Raw genomic sequence first — 15,956 nt, 5'->3', positions numbered from 1 at the left:
GTGAGTGCGAGAATCAGATAGAAAAAGTTTTTTCTTATTGTTAGCAGTGTCTTCTTGTGTATACTTGTTAAGTCAATTCAATTTATAATTCTTTGAAATTGTTGATCAATTAAACGAATAAATCGAATTTTGTGATAGTCATAGAAGAAAATATAAGTAATGATTTAAATATTTCATTAAGAAAGAGAACACTTTAGTTTGTATCAGTTTTTTTCGAAACATGTTAACATTTTTGAGTCAAGTAGTGCAGTCACTATAAAGTAACTATTTTCGTTCTAGTGATATTTCATTAGAATATATACAGATTGGTATACATGTGTAGTGCTATTCTCCATCTTTAATCCCGACAGTACGTTTATAATTGTTTACGAAGCGTGGGTTGCAGTGATAACAAATTTACTGCGTGTTTATACGCATTTTATTTGTAAATATATATTAATAATTTTTGTTAAAATAGTCATTTAAAAATGCAATCTTAATTCAAGGCAATGCCTTGGTAATAATAGGTAAGCAATTTTTCTTACAGTCTTACAATCATAAAATATTATTCATATTTCATTGTAAACGTATTTAAAGTATTATAAAGTTATTTTATTGTTTACAAATCAATATTTAATTTGTTTTGTTAGTTACTGCTGACAAATATAGGACATATATACATTATACGCGATATACACGTAATATACGTTACACATGTTATACAATTGTATACGTACATACATAGGCGTTTCTGATGCCATTAGAGTGTTTATTGTGCAATCTTGCTCAATATTATTTTCCTTCCAACATAAACAAAAATATGAAAATATTGATTTAAAATACTTCTTTTTCTTATAGGTTCTCTAAAAAGGCAAATATTAATATAACTTTGTTAGAGTTTGTGAAGCTAATTACATTGAATAAAAATGTTTGGACAATCTGGAAATACATCTTTCTGTATGTTAATTTTATTCATTGAATTATAATAAATATTGTTTTTATTTTTTTTCATTTCATAGCATATTCCATTGATATTATTTAATAATTTTAGCTGGTTTTAATACTGCTACTCAAAGTAGTCCTTTTGGTCAATCCGCATTCAGTAAACCAATTACAACGACTAGTTTTGGAATCGGTACAACTCCAGTCTTTGGCAGCAGTAATACTTCACTCTTCAGTTCAAAACCCGCTGGTTCTTCGACTAGTGGATTATTTGGCAATACCACTACACCACCAGCATTTCGACAACAGACCACTACTCAGCCTTCTTTTGGAGGTATGTCTATTTTATTTATTTATTAAAAAATATAAAAATATTTTCTTGAAAATTAGCAAGTATAAATTAAAATATATGAACATGAAATATTGACTTATTTTTGTTTGCAGCTTTTGGTACTACCAGTACTAATACTAATCTATTTGGTACGCAACAAAATGCAACGCCAAACCTTTTTGGGACAAGTACAGCAACGTCTGCATTTGGTCAAGGAAATAAAACTGGTGGATTCAGTTTTGGCAGCCCAGCTTCCAACAATTTATTTGGACAACCACAACCAACAACTCAACAAGTTACACCTTTTGGTCAAACTAATACAACTGGAACAACAAATCTATTTGGTACAACTACTGGTAAGTCATATATAAAATAATATTGTTATTAATTACTAATCAGAATTTTTATCTATTAATATATGTATGTATATGTGTATATATATATATATGTATATATATATATATATATATCTCTGTACAAAATATATATATATATATGTATATATATATATATATATATCTCTGTACAAAATATATATATATATNATATATATATATATATATATCTCTGTACAAAATATATATATATATATATATGTATATCTTAAGGTTTTAGTAGTACACCTGCTAATACAGCTATGACAGGGACAGTGGTTAAATTTACGCCACTTATAACAACAGATTCTATGACAAAAAATGGTACAGCTCATAGCATATCTGGACGGCATTGTTGCATTGTATCAATGAAGGAATATGAGAACAAATCGTATGAGGAATTACGTTTCGAAGATTATTCGGTTGGTCGAAAAGGTCCCCAAGGTCCACAAGGTATATAAGGACAATAATATATTATTTAAAATATTTAATTATTGATTTATATACAACATACGTGGATATGTCGGATGAGTCACTTAAAGACCGGCCATCCGATTAACTCCTACAATTTTAATGATAGGAACAATTCGTTAAAAGTTTTTCTCTTATCATGGGAAAACATCATGTTACAGGGAATATTTTTCCCTGGTAGAGGCGTGTAGGAGATTTGAAATAGAACCATGCATTTTTGAACACCTACAATTGTAGCCCTTTCCAAGACAATTTTAACGGTCATCGGGTATTCAAGCTCATAGATATAAAAGTTGTAAAATTTAAATTTATCATTAATGTCTCCCAAATAAAATACTCGTTCTATTAAATATATCAAACGGAAATATTATTATTGATATATTAATTATCTAATCGTGATCTGGGTTACATGATACAGATGTTCAAAATGCTGACCACCTACAATTAAACACTGTTTAAAACTCTATACATTTAAATGTGTTCTCGTCGATTACAATGCAAGCTTGTTGCATTCTTTTTCTCATATTTCCTTAAGTAGTCGACGCATCACAATACACATCTTTAAATTTATCTTTTAAAAAGAAATTTAACGGTATCAAATCTGGTGATTTTTGTATCCATTGAAGATTTTACATTCGTCCAATTCAACGATTTTCAAATTTTCTATTAAAAATGGTAATAGACAATCACTTTGTTGTTATCAAAAATCATATTTTACACAATTCAACGTTCTGTTAATGAAAAATAAAAAAGTATTTGTATTTTAACACATTGTTGACCGGTAATTTTACTTAAAAGCTATTTCATGTCATTGGCTATTATTTCTTAATGTAATATGAAAGTGCAAGAATCTAAAGACACTTCGATATACTTTATTTATACGTAATGAATTAAAATTGAACTTTGTAAATATGTTCTATATAACTTTTAATAATTTTCTTCTCTTTTTCAAAATCACTTTTACTATCAGATTCTATTAAATTTTTTTTTTGCTATTTCATTAATCTAATGTCAGATTCATAATTGTCTTCCAATATTAATTTTAAAATCACAATCATATAAAGCATCTGCTAACACGAGTTAACTTGTAATTGGTAAACAATGTGTTAAAAATGAGACATATTAAAAGTATTTGAATAAGATAAGAGCTAAGAGGACAAAAATAAAAATAAAAAGTCAAACATATTCTATTTGGGAAATATTAACATTAAATAAAAATTTTTCATATCCATGAAAGCTTGAATACTCGATGACCATTATAATTGTCTTGGAAAGGGCTACAATTGTAGGTGTTCAAAAATGGATGGTTCCATTTCAAATATCCTATGTGCCTTTACTTGAGAAAAAATGCTCCCCGTAGCATGATGTCCCTCTCAATAACAAACAATTTTTACTTGAAAAATGTTTTCCTATCAGTAAAATTGTAAGAGTTATTATATATCGGGTGGCCGGTCTTAAGTGACTATCCCGATATATAGACTACATTATCGTAATCATTTTGAATTGAGTACTAATAAATTGGCATCGAATTTGATTTACATATGTAACAGGACCAAATACTGGGCTTTTTGGGTCAGCTGCGCAGCCTTCTCCTTTTGGAAATACAGCAGCTGGCACTAGTACTGCTGCAACAGGTATATATTATAAATAATTTTTATGAAATTGTATTAATTATCCTATTGTGTATACGCGTGTATGTGTATATGTACATGCGTGCATAGAATTGAACTGTTACTTTATGTTTTATTTATTTATATTATAATAGGTTTTAGTGGAATGAGTGGAGGTTTTGGGACTACTAGTCAGTCTGGATCCAATAATCTTTTTGGTAAGCCAATGACAAATTTTGGAGGACAACCAGCAACAACAGCAAATACTTTTGGATTCAATTCTACTACTAACACAAATCTTTTTGGCAATAATACACAAGCTAAACCTTTTGGTAGTAAGTAAAGAACATTTTTTCAAAATACTTTTTAACATTCCCAGGCGATTATATTATATGTAATAATATTAGATTTAAATAAATTAATTAATTATTATTAGCATAAAAATAAATAACTTCACGTGCATTTACAGCCGCAGCACCGACGTCACTTTTTCCAACGAATAATACTAACCAAACTGCTGGCACAGGTTTTGGCAATATTAATACTACCCCTAATACAGGATTTGCATCTACATTTGGTACTCAACCTAATCAGGTAAATATAATATTAATACTGTATTTTATTTATTAATTTTCTATACATTATTTATAATTAATATTTGCTTTCATATGTTTAGACAATCGGATTATTTGGTCAAAATAAATCGGCATTTAATATACCAGCGACATCAACTGGAACTGGTTTTACAAATTTTGGACAAACATCCGTAAGCAATAGCGGGACATCTTTGTTTAATACAAAACCTGCTATGACCGGATTTGGAGTTTCAACATTTGGCTCAACACCAGCACCTTTGAGCTTTGGGACTAATACAGGTTTTAATACAGGCCAAAATACTGGGAATTCACTATTTAATTCATCATTTAAACCAGCAGGACAATCTCCTGGTTTTTCTTTTGGTTCAACTGGTACACCTTCTACGGGTCTTGGTAATGATTAAATTCAATTATACGTGACATCTGTTTTAAAAATTTTTATCATATTACAATACATAATCCTATATAATTTGATATTAAATAATATAGCAATTTATACGGTAACTGATCCAATCTTTTACTTCTTCATTTAGGCACCAATACAGGTTTAAATTTAGGTGGTGGTTCAACGCTATTTGGTCAGCAAAAACCATCTGGAGTTTTCGGAAATACAGGAAATACTACATTTAATAATCCTGGTTCATTTGGAGGAACATCTTTTGCTTTTGGGACAAATAATACAATGCCTGGACAAGGAACTGGTTTACTTAGTGGGTAAGTTTAATTATTATTTCATAATTGTATAATATTGTTTACGAACATCGTTGAGATCAGGCGTATTTTGATTTATTTTTTTTCTGATTTCTTCCTTCTCTTTAAAAGAGAAAAAAATCATTAATATCTTATGTGTTACAGATTAGCACCAAATCAAGTAAAACCTTCTGGTAACGTTCCTGTACATGAACAAATTTTAGCATTAGTATCATCACCTTTTGGTGATTCACCTTTATTGAAAAACTTATTACCAGTAAGTATCAAATAGTAGTTTAAAAATCTATTGTTATCACACAGTACATCATTGTTTTATAATTTAGGCATCTGGGAAAACTGAAGAGCTTTTAAAACCCACAAATGCAGCATCTAGGATGTTAAACAGCCCACAATATAAGGTGGCAACTAGCAATAAATCACCAAAACTTAAAACAAGAATGGTTAGCAATACTCAGCTATCCAAGGTATATTAACTATTACTCGATAATTTTGTTTTAAATTGATTTTTATAATATCTTTTTTTATTTATTTTAATTTTTATAGAAATCATTATTTGAGGGTCTTGAAGAAGAAGATCCAGTATTATCAGAAGCATTTCAACCACGACCAAATGCAAAACGATTGGTATTACGACCTAAACCAATTACAAATTCTACTACAGAGTCATCAAATGAAAATTCTGAATCTCATGCAAAGAATGATAGCAGGGAAGAGAGATTAGATAATTCCAGTTTACACAATAGCAGTATTGAAGCTGTTGATAAAGAAAATAAAAATGTAGAAACAAATAAACAATTTTCATCTGATCGAAAATCATCTACATCATGGTAAGACTAAAAAAATTAATTAAATATTTTTCTCATTTTATATCATATTCTTTTATTTTTTATTTCATTAATAGGTTGAGATCAACTTTTCCACGAAAAGGAAAATCACTATGCGATGATGAATTATTCGAGGGACAACGATCCCCATTTTCTGAATCTAATAATTCACAAGAAATAATAAACAATACAATATCTGAGTTAAATGCTCACAATAATTTAAACAATCAATCTGATGCAGATATAGCTAATTTCCCAGACTCAGTTTTGAGTGGATCGTTAGTTGATAGAAGTTCAATTGATTTAACTTCACAAATTACAGGTATTTATCATCAGGAAGATATAATATTACTATATTTACAATGAAATATAAATGATGTTAAAAAAAATAATATATATAAAGTTGAAGACATTTTAAAAACATTATTTATTGTTATTTAAGATACAAGCCAAGAATTAGATGCGAATTTATTGTCCTCGTCGCAAAATAATTGGTCCAATAATTTAGCTCAAGTAACACTCCAACGAGTGGGATATTATACAATTCCTTCGCTGGATAAATTAGATGATTATGTTGATGTTTGTGCTAAAACTTGTATAGTACCAAACTTTACTGTAGTACGTGATGGATATGGCAATGTCTATTTTCCAGATTCATTTGATATATATGGTTTAAATTTAGATGAAATAGGTAAAGTTATAAACATTTTCAATTCACAAGACTCTTTATCTACTCTTTACACACTTCTTATCACATATTTTATTTTGTAGTACACTTTCGACACAAAGAAGTTATAATTTATCCGGATGATGAAAAAAAACCACCAATTGGTCAAGGTTTAAATCGAAAAGCTCAAGTTACATTGGAGAAAGTATGGCCGCACGATAAAACTCGACATGAACCAATTACGGACCCACATAGAATAGCTGCTATGAATTATGAAGAAAAATTACGTAAAGTATCAGCCAAACACGATACTAAATTTCTTGAATATCGCCCAGAAACTGGATCATGGGTATTTAAGGTAAGTAAATTAAATATTTGTGATACAAATATTTATATATACAAATGTAATTGTTTTCTTTTTTTTTTATTCATTAAATTCGTTTTTTTAGGTCGATCATTTCTCAAAATATGGCTTAAGCGATTCAGATGAGGAAGATAATAACGTGCCACCTAAAACAGATGTGAAAAAATTAAAAATAGCTAATTTGCAACAACAATTACCCGACAAAGTGGAGCAACAAAAATCTTTGGTGAGAATTAAATAATTATTTTTGTAATTATTCATATACAATGTAATATGAACTGAAATTAATCTAATTTTTGTTTTTTTTTTTCATAGAGTAAAAATGGTGCTATCGCGTTAGATAGTAACTTAAAAGCAGGAGAGACACGACTTTCAGAAATGGAGTGTGATTTTTTAGGAACGGATCATGATTTGTCTAATTCCAGTGAGTATTATTCATATCTTTTGATAGAAGATTATTATATAATATTTATAGTTCTAATATTTGCATTAGAATTTCGTACATTATATTATTATAATAAATAATTTTAAAAATATGAAATTTTACAGGAAATTATAGTGGCAAGAAAAAATCTGTAATCAGTCCTACGACAGCTTATGCACGAATTACTGGTACGGATTCCCACAAATTGCAATTAATGAAAGCAAGTTTTTTTGATACAGGCGATGAAGAAATGGATCAAGGTAATATTCTATAATCATAATAATAAGTAAAGGATAAAACTATACAATAGTATAGTGTAATTTTATAATACTCAAAAAAATAAATTCTTTTTATAGAATCAGTTCATGAAACATTGCCAGTTTTAACAGGGAAAGATTTATCAAACAAATTTTTTAATATGGATTCCAAAATCGATCGACAAAGTATTTCGACTATTTATACCCCAATATTACGATCTAATTTTATATCTTCCCAAACATCATTATCAACTAATGAAGAACAAATGCTCAATGAAACAACTATTCGTAAGATCTTTCCGTTTACCTTAACTTCAATTTTAATGTAATGATGTAACTACATTTTTTAAAATTATTATTATAGATTCAAAATCTAAATTAACAAGTGGCATTACTAGTATTCAGACATTTATTTTTAATAAACCTTTCCCTGACCCTTCAATAAAACCAATCACCAAAATTATAAGATGCCAATCAGAAGTAATTCCACTATCAGAATCTATTTTGAAAAAATTACAGTTTCGTTGTGCAGCAGATTTTGGTAATGTATTATTAAATATTTTACTTTTTTACAAAACAATCTATTTTTATTTTTATTACTATAAAATATTATAGATCCCTATTTTTAATTAATTTCGTAATTATCATATAATTATTTATACAGGTATACAAATGGGAAGAATATTCAGATCAAGGTGGGGTATGGGCTTGACATTGCTTTCTTTAAGTACACAAGAACAAGCAGCTAAAATACCACTGCAGGGTACATTTGATCAGTTGGGATCTTACATATGTGGTCGTATACCAGGTGATACAACTTCAATGAATGTCGTGCAACGTTTACAAATTTTGGGAGGTAATGGAGTAGAACCGGAATATATTCAGATGTTTAAGGTAACTTTTAAAATGTGTTAAATATTCTAATACGAATAAAATGTTTTTTAATATACAAATTGTGATCTTATTTATTATTTCTTATTATAAAATGTTCATAGGAAAGTGTAGAAAGACACTTAAAAATTCAGCTTGCTAATTGCATTATGGGACACGAAGGAGATTGTCCAACTTTTAACGTAGCGACAGAAACAGCTAGTACTACTTTGAGTTATCATAGCAAATTAGCTCAAGAATTAGCTGAACAGTTTTCTTCAGACCCTATGATGGTATATACTAAAACAGTATTTAAATTATGTATGGCACTTTGGGGAGATCTCCCTGACATAAACATATCCACCGGTATTTTATATTTTTCATTATAAATATATATTATATTTTTTTAAATATAATTAGATATGTAAAGTATCAAATATATATAATTTGTTTATTGTAGGAAATGCTAAGCATCATAATGTAATGGTAAGAAGGGAAGCTGTAGGTGAATGGCTCCAAAGTGTTGTTAAAGAAACTCTAGAACAAGAAATTGTTGATCTTGAAACGAATGATAAAATAATACTTTCACTGCTTACTGGTATGTATATTTATGCATATACATAATGAACAAATATCCTTTGGACATGAATTAACTAATTATAATATTCTTAATATTTAAAAGCACTAAGATTGGAAGAAGCATGTCAAATAGCTAGAAAAGTTGGAGACCACTGCTTAGCACTGTTAATGGCACAATTGCGAAGTGGATTACCTGTAAAAGAAATGGTGAAACAGCAACTTGCAGTATGGCAAGATTTGGATGTTGATGAAAATCTTTCTATGGATCGGTTAAAGTTATTCACTCTAATAGCTGGCGAGCCTCTTATTTCTAGCAAACATGGTACCATCAATATTTGCGAAGGACTTGAATGGAAGAGAGCTTTAGCTGTTCATTTATGGTAAGACGATACTTTATTAAAAAATCATTTTATATGTATAGTTACTTAATAATTGAATAAATTTATCCACAGGTATTTGTCTTCTCCAACTGCTTCAATAACAGATGTTTTGGAATTGTATGAAGGATCATTTAATGTTGATCCCACTGAAGCATATTCGGTAATACCACAACCTGAATACAAAAATAATGAATATGATCCAGAAATAAATAATAAAAAATCAGTATACGATTTATGCTTTCATATATTAAAATTATATTGTACTGGAAACCATTCCATGGAAAACCTTTTGAACCCATTAACATATACCCTAGATCCATTTGATTACAGACTCAGGTATTTTGCACAGGAATATATATATATATATATATATATTTTTCTTTTTTTAGATTTATATTTAAAATAAATTATTGGTTGGTTTTTTCTTTTACAGTTGGTTGATGCAACAAACACTACTCAGTTTGGGTTATTCGCATCTTTCCGAATACGTAACAGCATTGACGCATATTAATTTTGCAACTCAATTAGAGGGATATGGCTTATGGCATTGGGCTATTTTTGTAATATTACATTTAAAAGATGCTGGGCGTAGACGTACTGCGGTATTAGATTTATTAGCGAGACATGTAGAGATAGATGACATTCCTGAATATATTAAACAAGAAGAATTTTTAAAAGAAGAGTTAGGCATACCATCGGCATGGATTCATCAAGCCAAAGCCATGAAAAGTCGTGTTAGTAAAAGGTACTTATTACAAATTTATTTTAATCATATTAAATTTATATTGAATATATTTATATTTTTATACTTATATTAAATAACGTTTAAATACTTCAGGTATGGAGAAGCAGCATGGTATTTTATACAAGCGGAGCAGTGGAATATGGCTCATGAAATTATTATTGAACATTTAGCAGCCGATGCTATAATAAATGGTATGAAACTAATTTCTGTTTGATAGTTTAATTATTTATTTTATAACTTGAGAGTAAAATTAAATTTGAATATTAATTTATTTAAACAGAAAATTACGAGTATCTTCAAGCTTTGCTCAATCCAATGGTACCTGAAGAATGTAGCAGTTTAATTAGTAATTGGCCTCATCGAGGACAATTACTTTGGGATTATATAGAAATCACAACGCAAATTCAAAACTTATTAAATTCTTCCGATTCTTGTGCAATAAATTATAAATTGGAATTGTTGAAACCTAGATTGACGTCATTATGTTCAAAAATAGAACAATTTCCTTGTCTTACTGCTAAACACAGGTAAAAAATAATATTGACTTTTTATACATGTGTGTACAATTGATTTATATATAAATATAAATAATCTTAATAATATTTTCAGATTGTGTCAAGCCGAGATAGCAAAGAGAACATTGCACGTAGCTAAAAATTTGCTTATACTGCAGGCAAATGAAAATACACCGATGCTAAAGGTATTAATTTATCTAATCTCGCAATTACCATTACCGGAAGATTATGCCCAACAAGAGTTACGGCCAATTATAAATATGTGTGCAAGTGAGGCGGTTTCGCAGAAAGCATAGTTTATTTTGTTATAAGGTAATTTAATAATGTGCTATATGAACATAAGTTCTTTATATTCCGTTCGAAAATGGTAAAAACTTATAATTTATAAAACAATAAATAATGTAATGTTCGTTTGTTTATAATACTTAAGGATTTTTTTTCTCAAAACAAGAAATAACATAATTAACTAACAACAGTTTTAATAACTAAAACGATATATTCTTCATTAATATTAAGTTTATCAAATATTAAATTGCACATTTATAAATAATTTTCTATATATTCCATGTTTCTTCATATGTTACACGCACATACAAACACAATTACAGTTTCTTTGCAATAGTTCATTAAAAGGTGTTACCGTTTAAACGATGTTAATTTATGAATTGTAATTTTTAATTTATGGTAATCAAATTCTATATATGTTATATATATATATGTTCTTGTTCTTAACTACAAAATTTTTATTTTTGTGGGAAACAAATTTATTTCATTTTTGTAACTAAAGAAATATTGCATGTTTAATTAGTAGTTCAAATATATATATACATATGTGATTTAATTGCAAAGGAAATCATTTTGTAATCTTTTATAAAATTAGTTTAATCCTTAAATAATTTAAACAACAGAACAAATGTTATTATCAATCTTGATCAATTTAATGTGTTTATTACACTTTATAAAAAGTACATATTTATAATAATTTAATAATTAATATGATACAATGATGTAGAGTCTATTACATAATGTTTTTAATACAATTGTATAGCTTCTTAAAACGAAAAATATGACTTATTTATGTAATTGATTTATAAACACAATAGAATAATATTATTAATAATACAGATTATATATTCGTTCCTTCCTTTTGATATAATAAGTTTTATGTTATACAGTTATAAAGACAAAAAAAAATACACTTTAGTAATTACTAATGTAAGTATATTAAGGTTAGTTTCTATATATATATAACTATGTGTACCTTAACCTAACTTTTGGATTACCAAAACAAATATTTCCAAGTTATGTTACTCTATCTTTGTAATTTGTCTAAAATTGTTTTACTAAATAAAGTGTTTTATACAAATTCTACAAAAATACACAATTGTATATAATACTGTTAATTAATCATTAAATATAAATAATTGTTGTATAAAATATAATAATTATATATTTTATGAAAAATTAATGTTTTTTGACATGAGTAATAAAAAGGTGAATAATCTTTAACATATATTTATAACAAATATTTATCAAAAGATTTACAGCATATTAATTACATAAATATTATTTTTTTTAAAAGATAAATAATAGCTGGCTAGTACCATCATTTGATTGTGACACTACAAATAACAAATCTTTGAGGAAAGGGAATTATTCTCAAAGATCTAATGATCATATAGAAATTCTTCATAATATTCCTTCAAAAAGAAAAAATATTTGTAACATATCAACATTATTATCTAATTGCGAACCAAAAACACAAACTGAATTGGTTATTAGCAGACAAAAGAAACAAGAAATTTTAAACTGGTTGGAAAACAAAGCGAATAGAAGAAAACCAACTGTATTAGTTATTTCTGGTCCATCGGGTTGTGGAAAAACCATTTCTATCAAATTATTAGCTAAAGAATATGGTTTTGAAGTTACGGAATGGATTAATTCAATAGATCAGTTAATGGATGAGAACAGTAAGATTTATTTAATAAAATACAAATTGAATTTAATATTATGTGATCCTATAAATATTGATGTGTTAATTAGATAGGATAATGACACAGAGCAATAAATTTGTGGACTTCATGGTGAGAGCTACTCGATATAATTCAGTATTAACCAATTGTTCTAAACGACTTTTATTAGTTAAGGATTTTCCTAACATATACTACGAAAATAAAGAAAGTTTTCATTCGATGTTAGAGTAAGCCTTTACTATCTGTTTTGTATTTATATTAATTACAATTTTTTATATCTTAAATCATCTTATCATCATATAATTTCATTTGATTAGTTTCTAAATATATGAATATAATGATTTCAGAAGATACTTTGAGTTAGGAAGAGATCCTATAGTATTTATCTGCACAGATACAGAAGGAAATTCTAAGTTATTACACACTCTATTCGTGCCGCATATAAGAGAAAAATTTGATATCAATTTCATCAGGTAAACGTCTCTTCAATTTATTTATTTATTAATTAATATTTCAACCCATATTAATTTGTTTATTGTTAAATGCAGTATTAATCCTGTTACACAAGTAGCTATGAAAAATATGTTGAAAAGAGTATCGCCAATATTAAATTCTGAAGCTGCAAGTATGTTACACATAACTCAAGAACATATTGATGAAATTTTATCTAACAGTATTGGTGATGCTCGCAATGCTTTATTGAATATCGTATTTATTTCACTTAAAGGTAAATATAATTTATGTTAAAATATTTAATAATTTCAAAATCATAAATAAATTAATTAAATTCATGTAAGAGAATATATTTTTTATTATAGTATCGAAAGAACTGGTGAAAAATGAATGCACTAATCGTAGTGAGAGTTTAGGATTATTACATGGAATTGGTAGAGTTATTAATCCTAAAAGTAAGGGGAGTAATAATATAAATTAGCAAAAATATTAGAAATATAATAATGCCGTCATAATATTAAACTACCAAATTTTAGGGATACAAGAGGAAAATTCATGGAAATTTGTTCATAATCCTGATGAAATAGCTGAATATTTTCAATCACAAACAACTACATTCCTATATTTTCTTCATGAAAATTATATGAATACTATTGGATTGATTGAGGAATCAGATATAAGTGCTAACGTTTTAAGTTTGGGAGATGTTCTGAATTCAGAATGGCGTGTACGTTTTATTTACTTATGATTATGCTATTATATTAAGAAAATAATATATATAATTATTTAGTATTATTTTTTTAGGATTTAAATTTGAGTAAACTTAGTTTATCTTTTTGCATACGTGGTATAATGGTAGCTAATGAATCACCTGTAAGTGGATGGAACCCAATACGCAAACCACAGTTTGACAAAAATCTTGCGTTAGTATATTATTTACTTTAAATAAATAAATAAATTTATATACATTATATCTTCTTTATATATATATAATTCCGTTGAAAAAAAAAAATCTAAATTGACCTTGAAATCTCGTAAAAAAAAACCAACGTNTATATATATATATATATATATATATACACAATATACTTATATAAATATTTTTCAGAGGAAATTCTTTAAACAATGTAGAAAATGAATGGTACAAGTCACTAATTGATAAAGATAAAAACAAAAATACAACGATTACGTCTGATGTTGAAATGGATGAAATAAGTGATTAAAATATTGTATCAAATACCTGAAATTTGTGTGTGGGAATACGTTTAAATATAATATTTTTTATTTTTGTATTTCTTGTATAATTTAAATCATATGTTAGAATTTGTTTTAATTACATAATAGTTTGTTCCTTTTATATATTCCTTACTATTCATAAAAATTATATTTTATAACTTATATATATTCTAATTAATTTAATATTTATAAATAATACAAGAATAACAAAAATGTTTTCAGTATTTATATATAAATATTTAATTCACTTATGTATTTATATATATATATATCTAGAAATGTGTTAAAAATTTTGTAGTTCAATTTATTTTCATCAAGTGGCAGGTCGATCAAATATATGAAATACATGTCGTGTAACAACCCAAAACAAGTACAGAAATTTAAACTCTCTTTTAAAATAAAATAATTGATTCTTTGTAAATAAGTATAATTATCGAAAGAAAAAATTATACTTTCAATTGTGTATAAAAATTATATATAATTATTCTTTCTAATAAATAATAATTCACAAGTTGTATATAGTACATTAAGATGTGCTAAGTATCTGAGCGTGTCTTTCGCTTATAAAATACAAATTGTGTTATAATATAAATTATCGTAAAAATGTCATTAATATTACGAACTAATTTACGACATAAATGTCAAATTTATCTTCAAGAGACTAAACATTTAGGATGCAGTTATCTTCGTATGAACCACAATAGGAATTTTAAGGTTAGAATGCAAATTAGGAAATGATGTATTTAAATGTTTCAACTTTTTCTCTACAATTTTGTACATAAATAAGTAAAGTAATTTAATATATTTATTTAAATAGCTTTTATCTCTTAACGAATGACTAGTATTTAACTTGTAATATTTTATTTTCGACAAATATATCTATCCATATATATATATATTAATGATTATATATTTTTTATAGAGAGTTATTCATAATGATCAAACAATCTCTGAAGAACAACCTATAGAAATCTATCGAGGAAATCTAAACAATCGAGTACGTAATGTGAAAATATTTTCTTTAGGATCATCAGTGTGTGCACTTGCGATACAACCATATATCATTAATAAGGCTATTATAGTAGACAGTATAGCAGGTATCGCAGGATCTATCTTTTTGGGATTCACTTCAATTTGTACGACATTGCTTTTTCATCTAATAACAAGGAATTATGTAACAGTTATTTATTATGATCCTAAAAGAGACAAATATGTTGCCACAACTTACACCATATTTCTTCGTGAAAATAAAGTATTAAAAATATTTTCTATTATTCTTTATACAATGTATATAAATTTAAAGCAAGATACTTTGTGCGAGCAAGTTATAAATAATATTTACATATATTGCAGATTGAATTTACACCAGATGACGTTGTAGTACCAAACATTACTGGTATATTTACAACGTGCCTTATTAAAGGAAAATCGGTATTATTTAATGATCAATTTTTCAATGATGCCGATCATTATTATAGAATAATGGGATTCGATAAACCGATAGATTATAAGTTAAGTAATACTAATTTAAATAATACAACTATGGAAGAGAATTTATCTGAAAAGACTGATAATAAAAGATAAATGTATATATATGTGTATATATATATATAATTAAATATCTCAAAACATCCGTCTTTATTATACACATTTTT

General features: G+C 26.8%; 3 protein-coding genes across 4 annotated transcripts; all 3 read left to right on the top strand.

Moving 5' to 3' along the window:
• The first annotated feature begins 218 nt into the window (after nt 1-218).
• LOC106786518 (nuclear pore complex protein Nup98-Nup96) lies at nt 219-11,130 on the top strand. Its single transcript, XM_014747992.1, has 30 exons — nt 219-506; nt 838-936; nt 1,031-1,255; nt 1,366-1,608; nt 1,861-2,079; nt 3,648-3,731; nt 3,863-4,042; nt 4,177-4,301; nt 4,384-4,696; nt 4,837-5,017; nt 5,159-5,270; nt 5,338-5,478; nt 5,558-5,841; nt 5,916-6,160; nt 6,281-6,529; nt 6,610-6,863; nt 6,955-7,095; nt 7,185-7,293; nt 7,419-7,553; nt 7,650-7,838; nt 7,915-8,091; nt 8,215-8,444; nt 8,546-8,786; nt 8,881-9,018; nt 9,103-9,379; nt 9,452-9,715; nt 9,813-10,124; nt 10,218-10,315; nt 10,405-10,651; nt 10,734-11,130. The coding sequence occupies exons 2-30, from the start codon at nt 906-908 to the stop codon at nt 10,933-10,935; spliced, it is 5,646 nt and encodes a 1,881-aa protein (XP_014603478.1). The 5' UTR covers nt 219-506; nt 838-905; the 3' UTR covers nt 10,936-11,130.
• A 253-nt stretch (nt 11,131-11,383) lies between these two features.
• On the top strand, nt 11,384-14,372 carry LOC106786526 (cell cycle checkpoint protein RAD17). Of its 2 annotated transcripts, none has more exons than XM_014748006.1 (9): nt 11,384-11,854; nt 12,222-12,609; nt 12,683-12,839; nt 12,960-13,085; nt 13,161-13,339; nt 13,431-13,520; nt 13,602-13,792; nt 13,870-13,988; nt 14,174-14,372. In XM_014748006.1, exons 1-9 carry the CDS (start codon nt 11,804-11,806, stop codon nt 14,286-14,288), a joined length of 1,416 nt encoding a protein of 471 aa, XP_014603492.1. In that variant the 5' UTR covers nt 11,384-11,803; the 3' UTR covers nt 14,289-14,372. The 2 variants fall into 2 exon arrangements, with proteins under 2 accessions (XP_014603492.1, XP_014603501.1); XM_014748015.1 differs by lacking the exon at nt 11,384-11,854 and adding an exon at nt 12,085-12,133.
• A 223-nt stretch (nt 14,373-14,595) lies between these two features.
• Nucleotides 14,596-15,890, top strand: LOC106786535 (transmembrane protein 70 homolog, mitochondrial). Its single transcript, XM_014748029.1, has 3 exons — nt 14,596-15,015; nt 15,224-15,553; nt 15,655-15,890. The coding sequence occupies exons 1-3, from the start codon at nt 14,905-14,907 to the stop codon at nt 15,883-15,885; spliced, it is 672 nt and encodes a 223-aa protein (XP_014603515.1). The 5' UTR covers nt 14,596-14,904; the 3' UTR covers nt 15,886-15,890.
• Nucleotides 15,891-15,956: the final 66 nt, after the last annotated feature.

The sequence above is a fragment of the Polistes canadensis genome, unplaced genomic scaffold (assembly GCF_001313835.1).
Source record: "Polistes canadensis isolate GaletaPanama2010 unplaced genomic scaffold, ASM131383v1 scaffold_3, whole genome shotgun sequence".
NCBI lineage: Eukaryota > Metazoa > Arthropoda > Insecta > Hymenoptera > Vespidae > Polistes > Polistes canadensis.
The sequence above is the reverse complement of the archived record's forward strand: the minus strand, read 5'-3'. Positions and strand labels throughout refer to the sequence as shown.

Bases quoted from the DNA above. Each gene is read 5' to 3' on its own strand.
- LOC106786526 (XM_014748006.1), top strand. From the start codon at position 11,804: ATGTTATACAGTTATAAAGACAAAAAAAAATACACTTTAGTAATTACT. The intron at 12,610-12,682 runs GTAAGATTTATT...TGTGTTAATTAG, and splicing joins TCAGTTAATGGATGAGAACA to ATAGGATAATGACACAGAGC. The intron at 13,989-14,173 runs GTTAGTATATTA...AATATTTTTCAG, and splicing joins CAGTTTGACAAAAATCTTGC to AGGAAATTCTTTAAACAATG.
- LOC106786535 (XM_014748029.1), top strand. From the start codon at position 14,905: ATGTCATTAATATTACGAACTAATTTACGACATAAATGTCAAATTTAT. The intron at 15,016-15,223 runs GTTAGAATGCAA...TATTTTTTATAG, and splicing joins ACCACAATAGGAATTTTAAG to AGAGTTATTCATAATGATCA. The intron at 15,554-15,654 runs GTATTAAAAATA...CATATATTGCAG, and splicing joins TATTTCTTCGTGAAAATAAA to ATTGAATTTACACCAGATGA.
- LOC106786518 (XM_014747992.1), top strand. From the start codon at position 906: ATGTTTGGACAATCTGGAAATACATCTTTCT. The intron at 2,080-3,647 runs GTATATAAGGAC...CATATGTAACAG, and splicing joins AGGTCCCCAAGGTCCACAAG to GACCAAATACTGGGCTTTTT. The intron at 7,839-7,914 runs GTAAGATCTTTC...TTATTATTATAG, and splicing joins GCTCAATGAAACAACTATTC to ATTCAAAATCTAAATTAACA.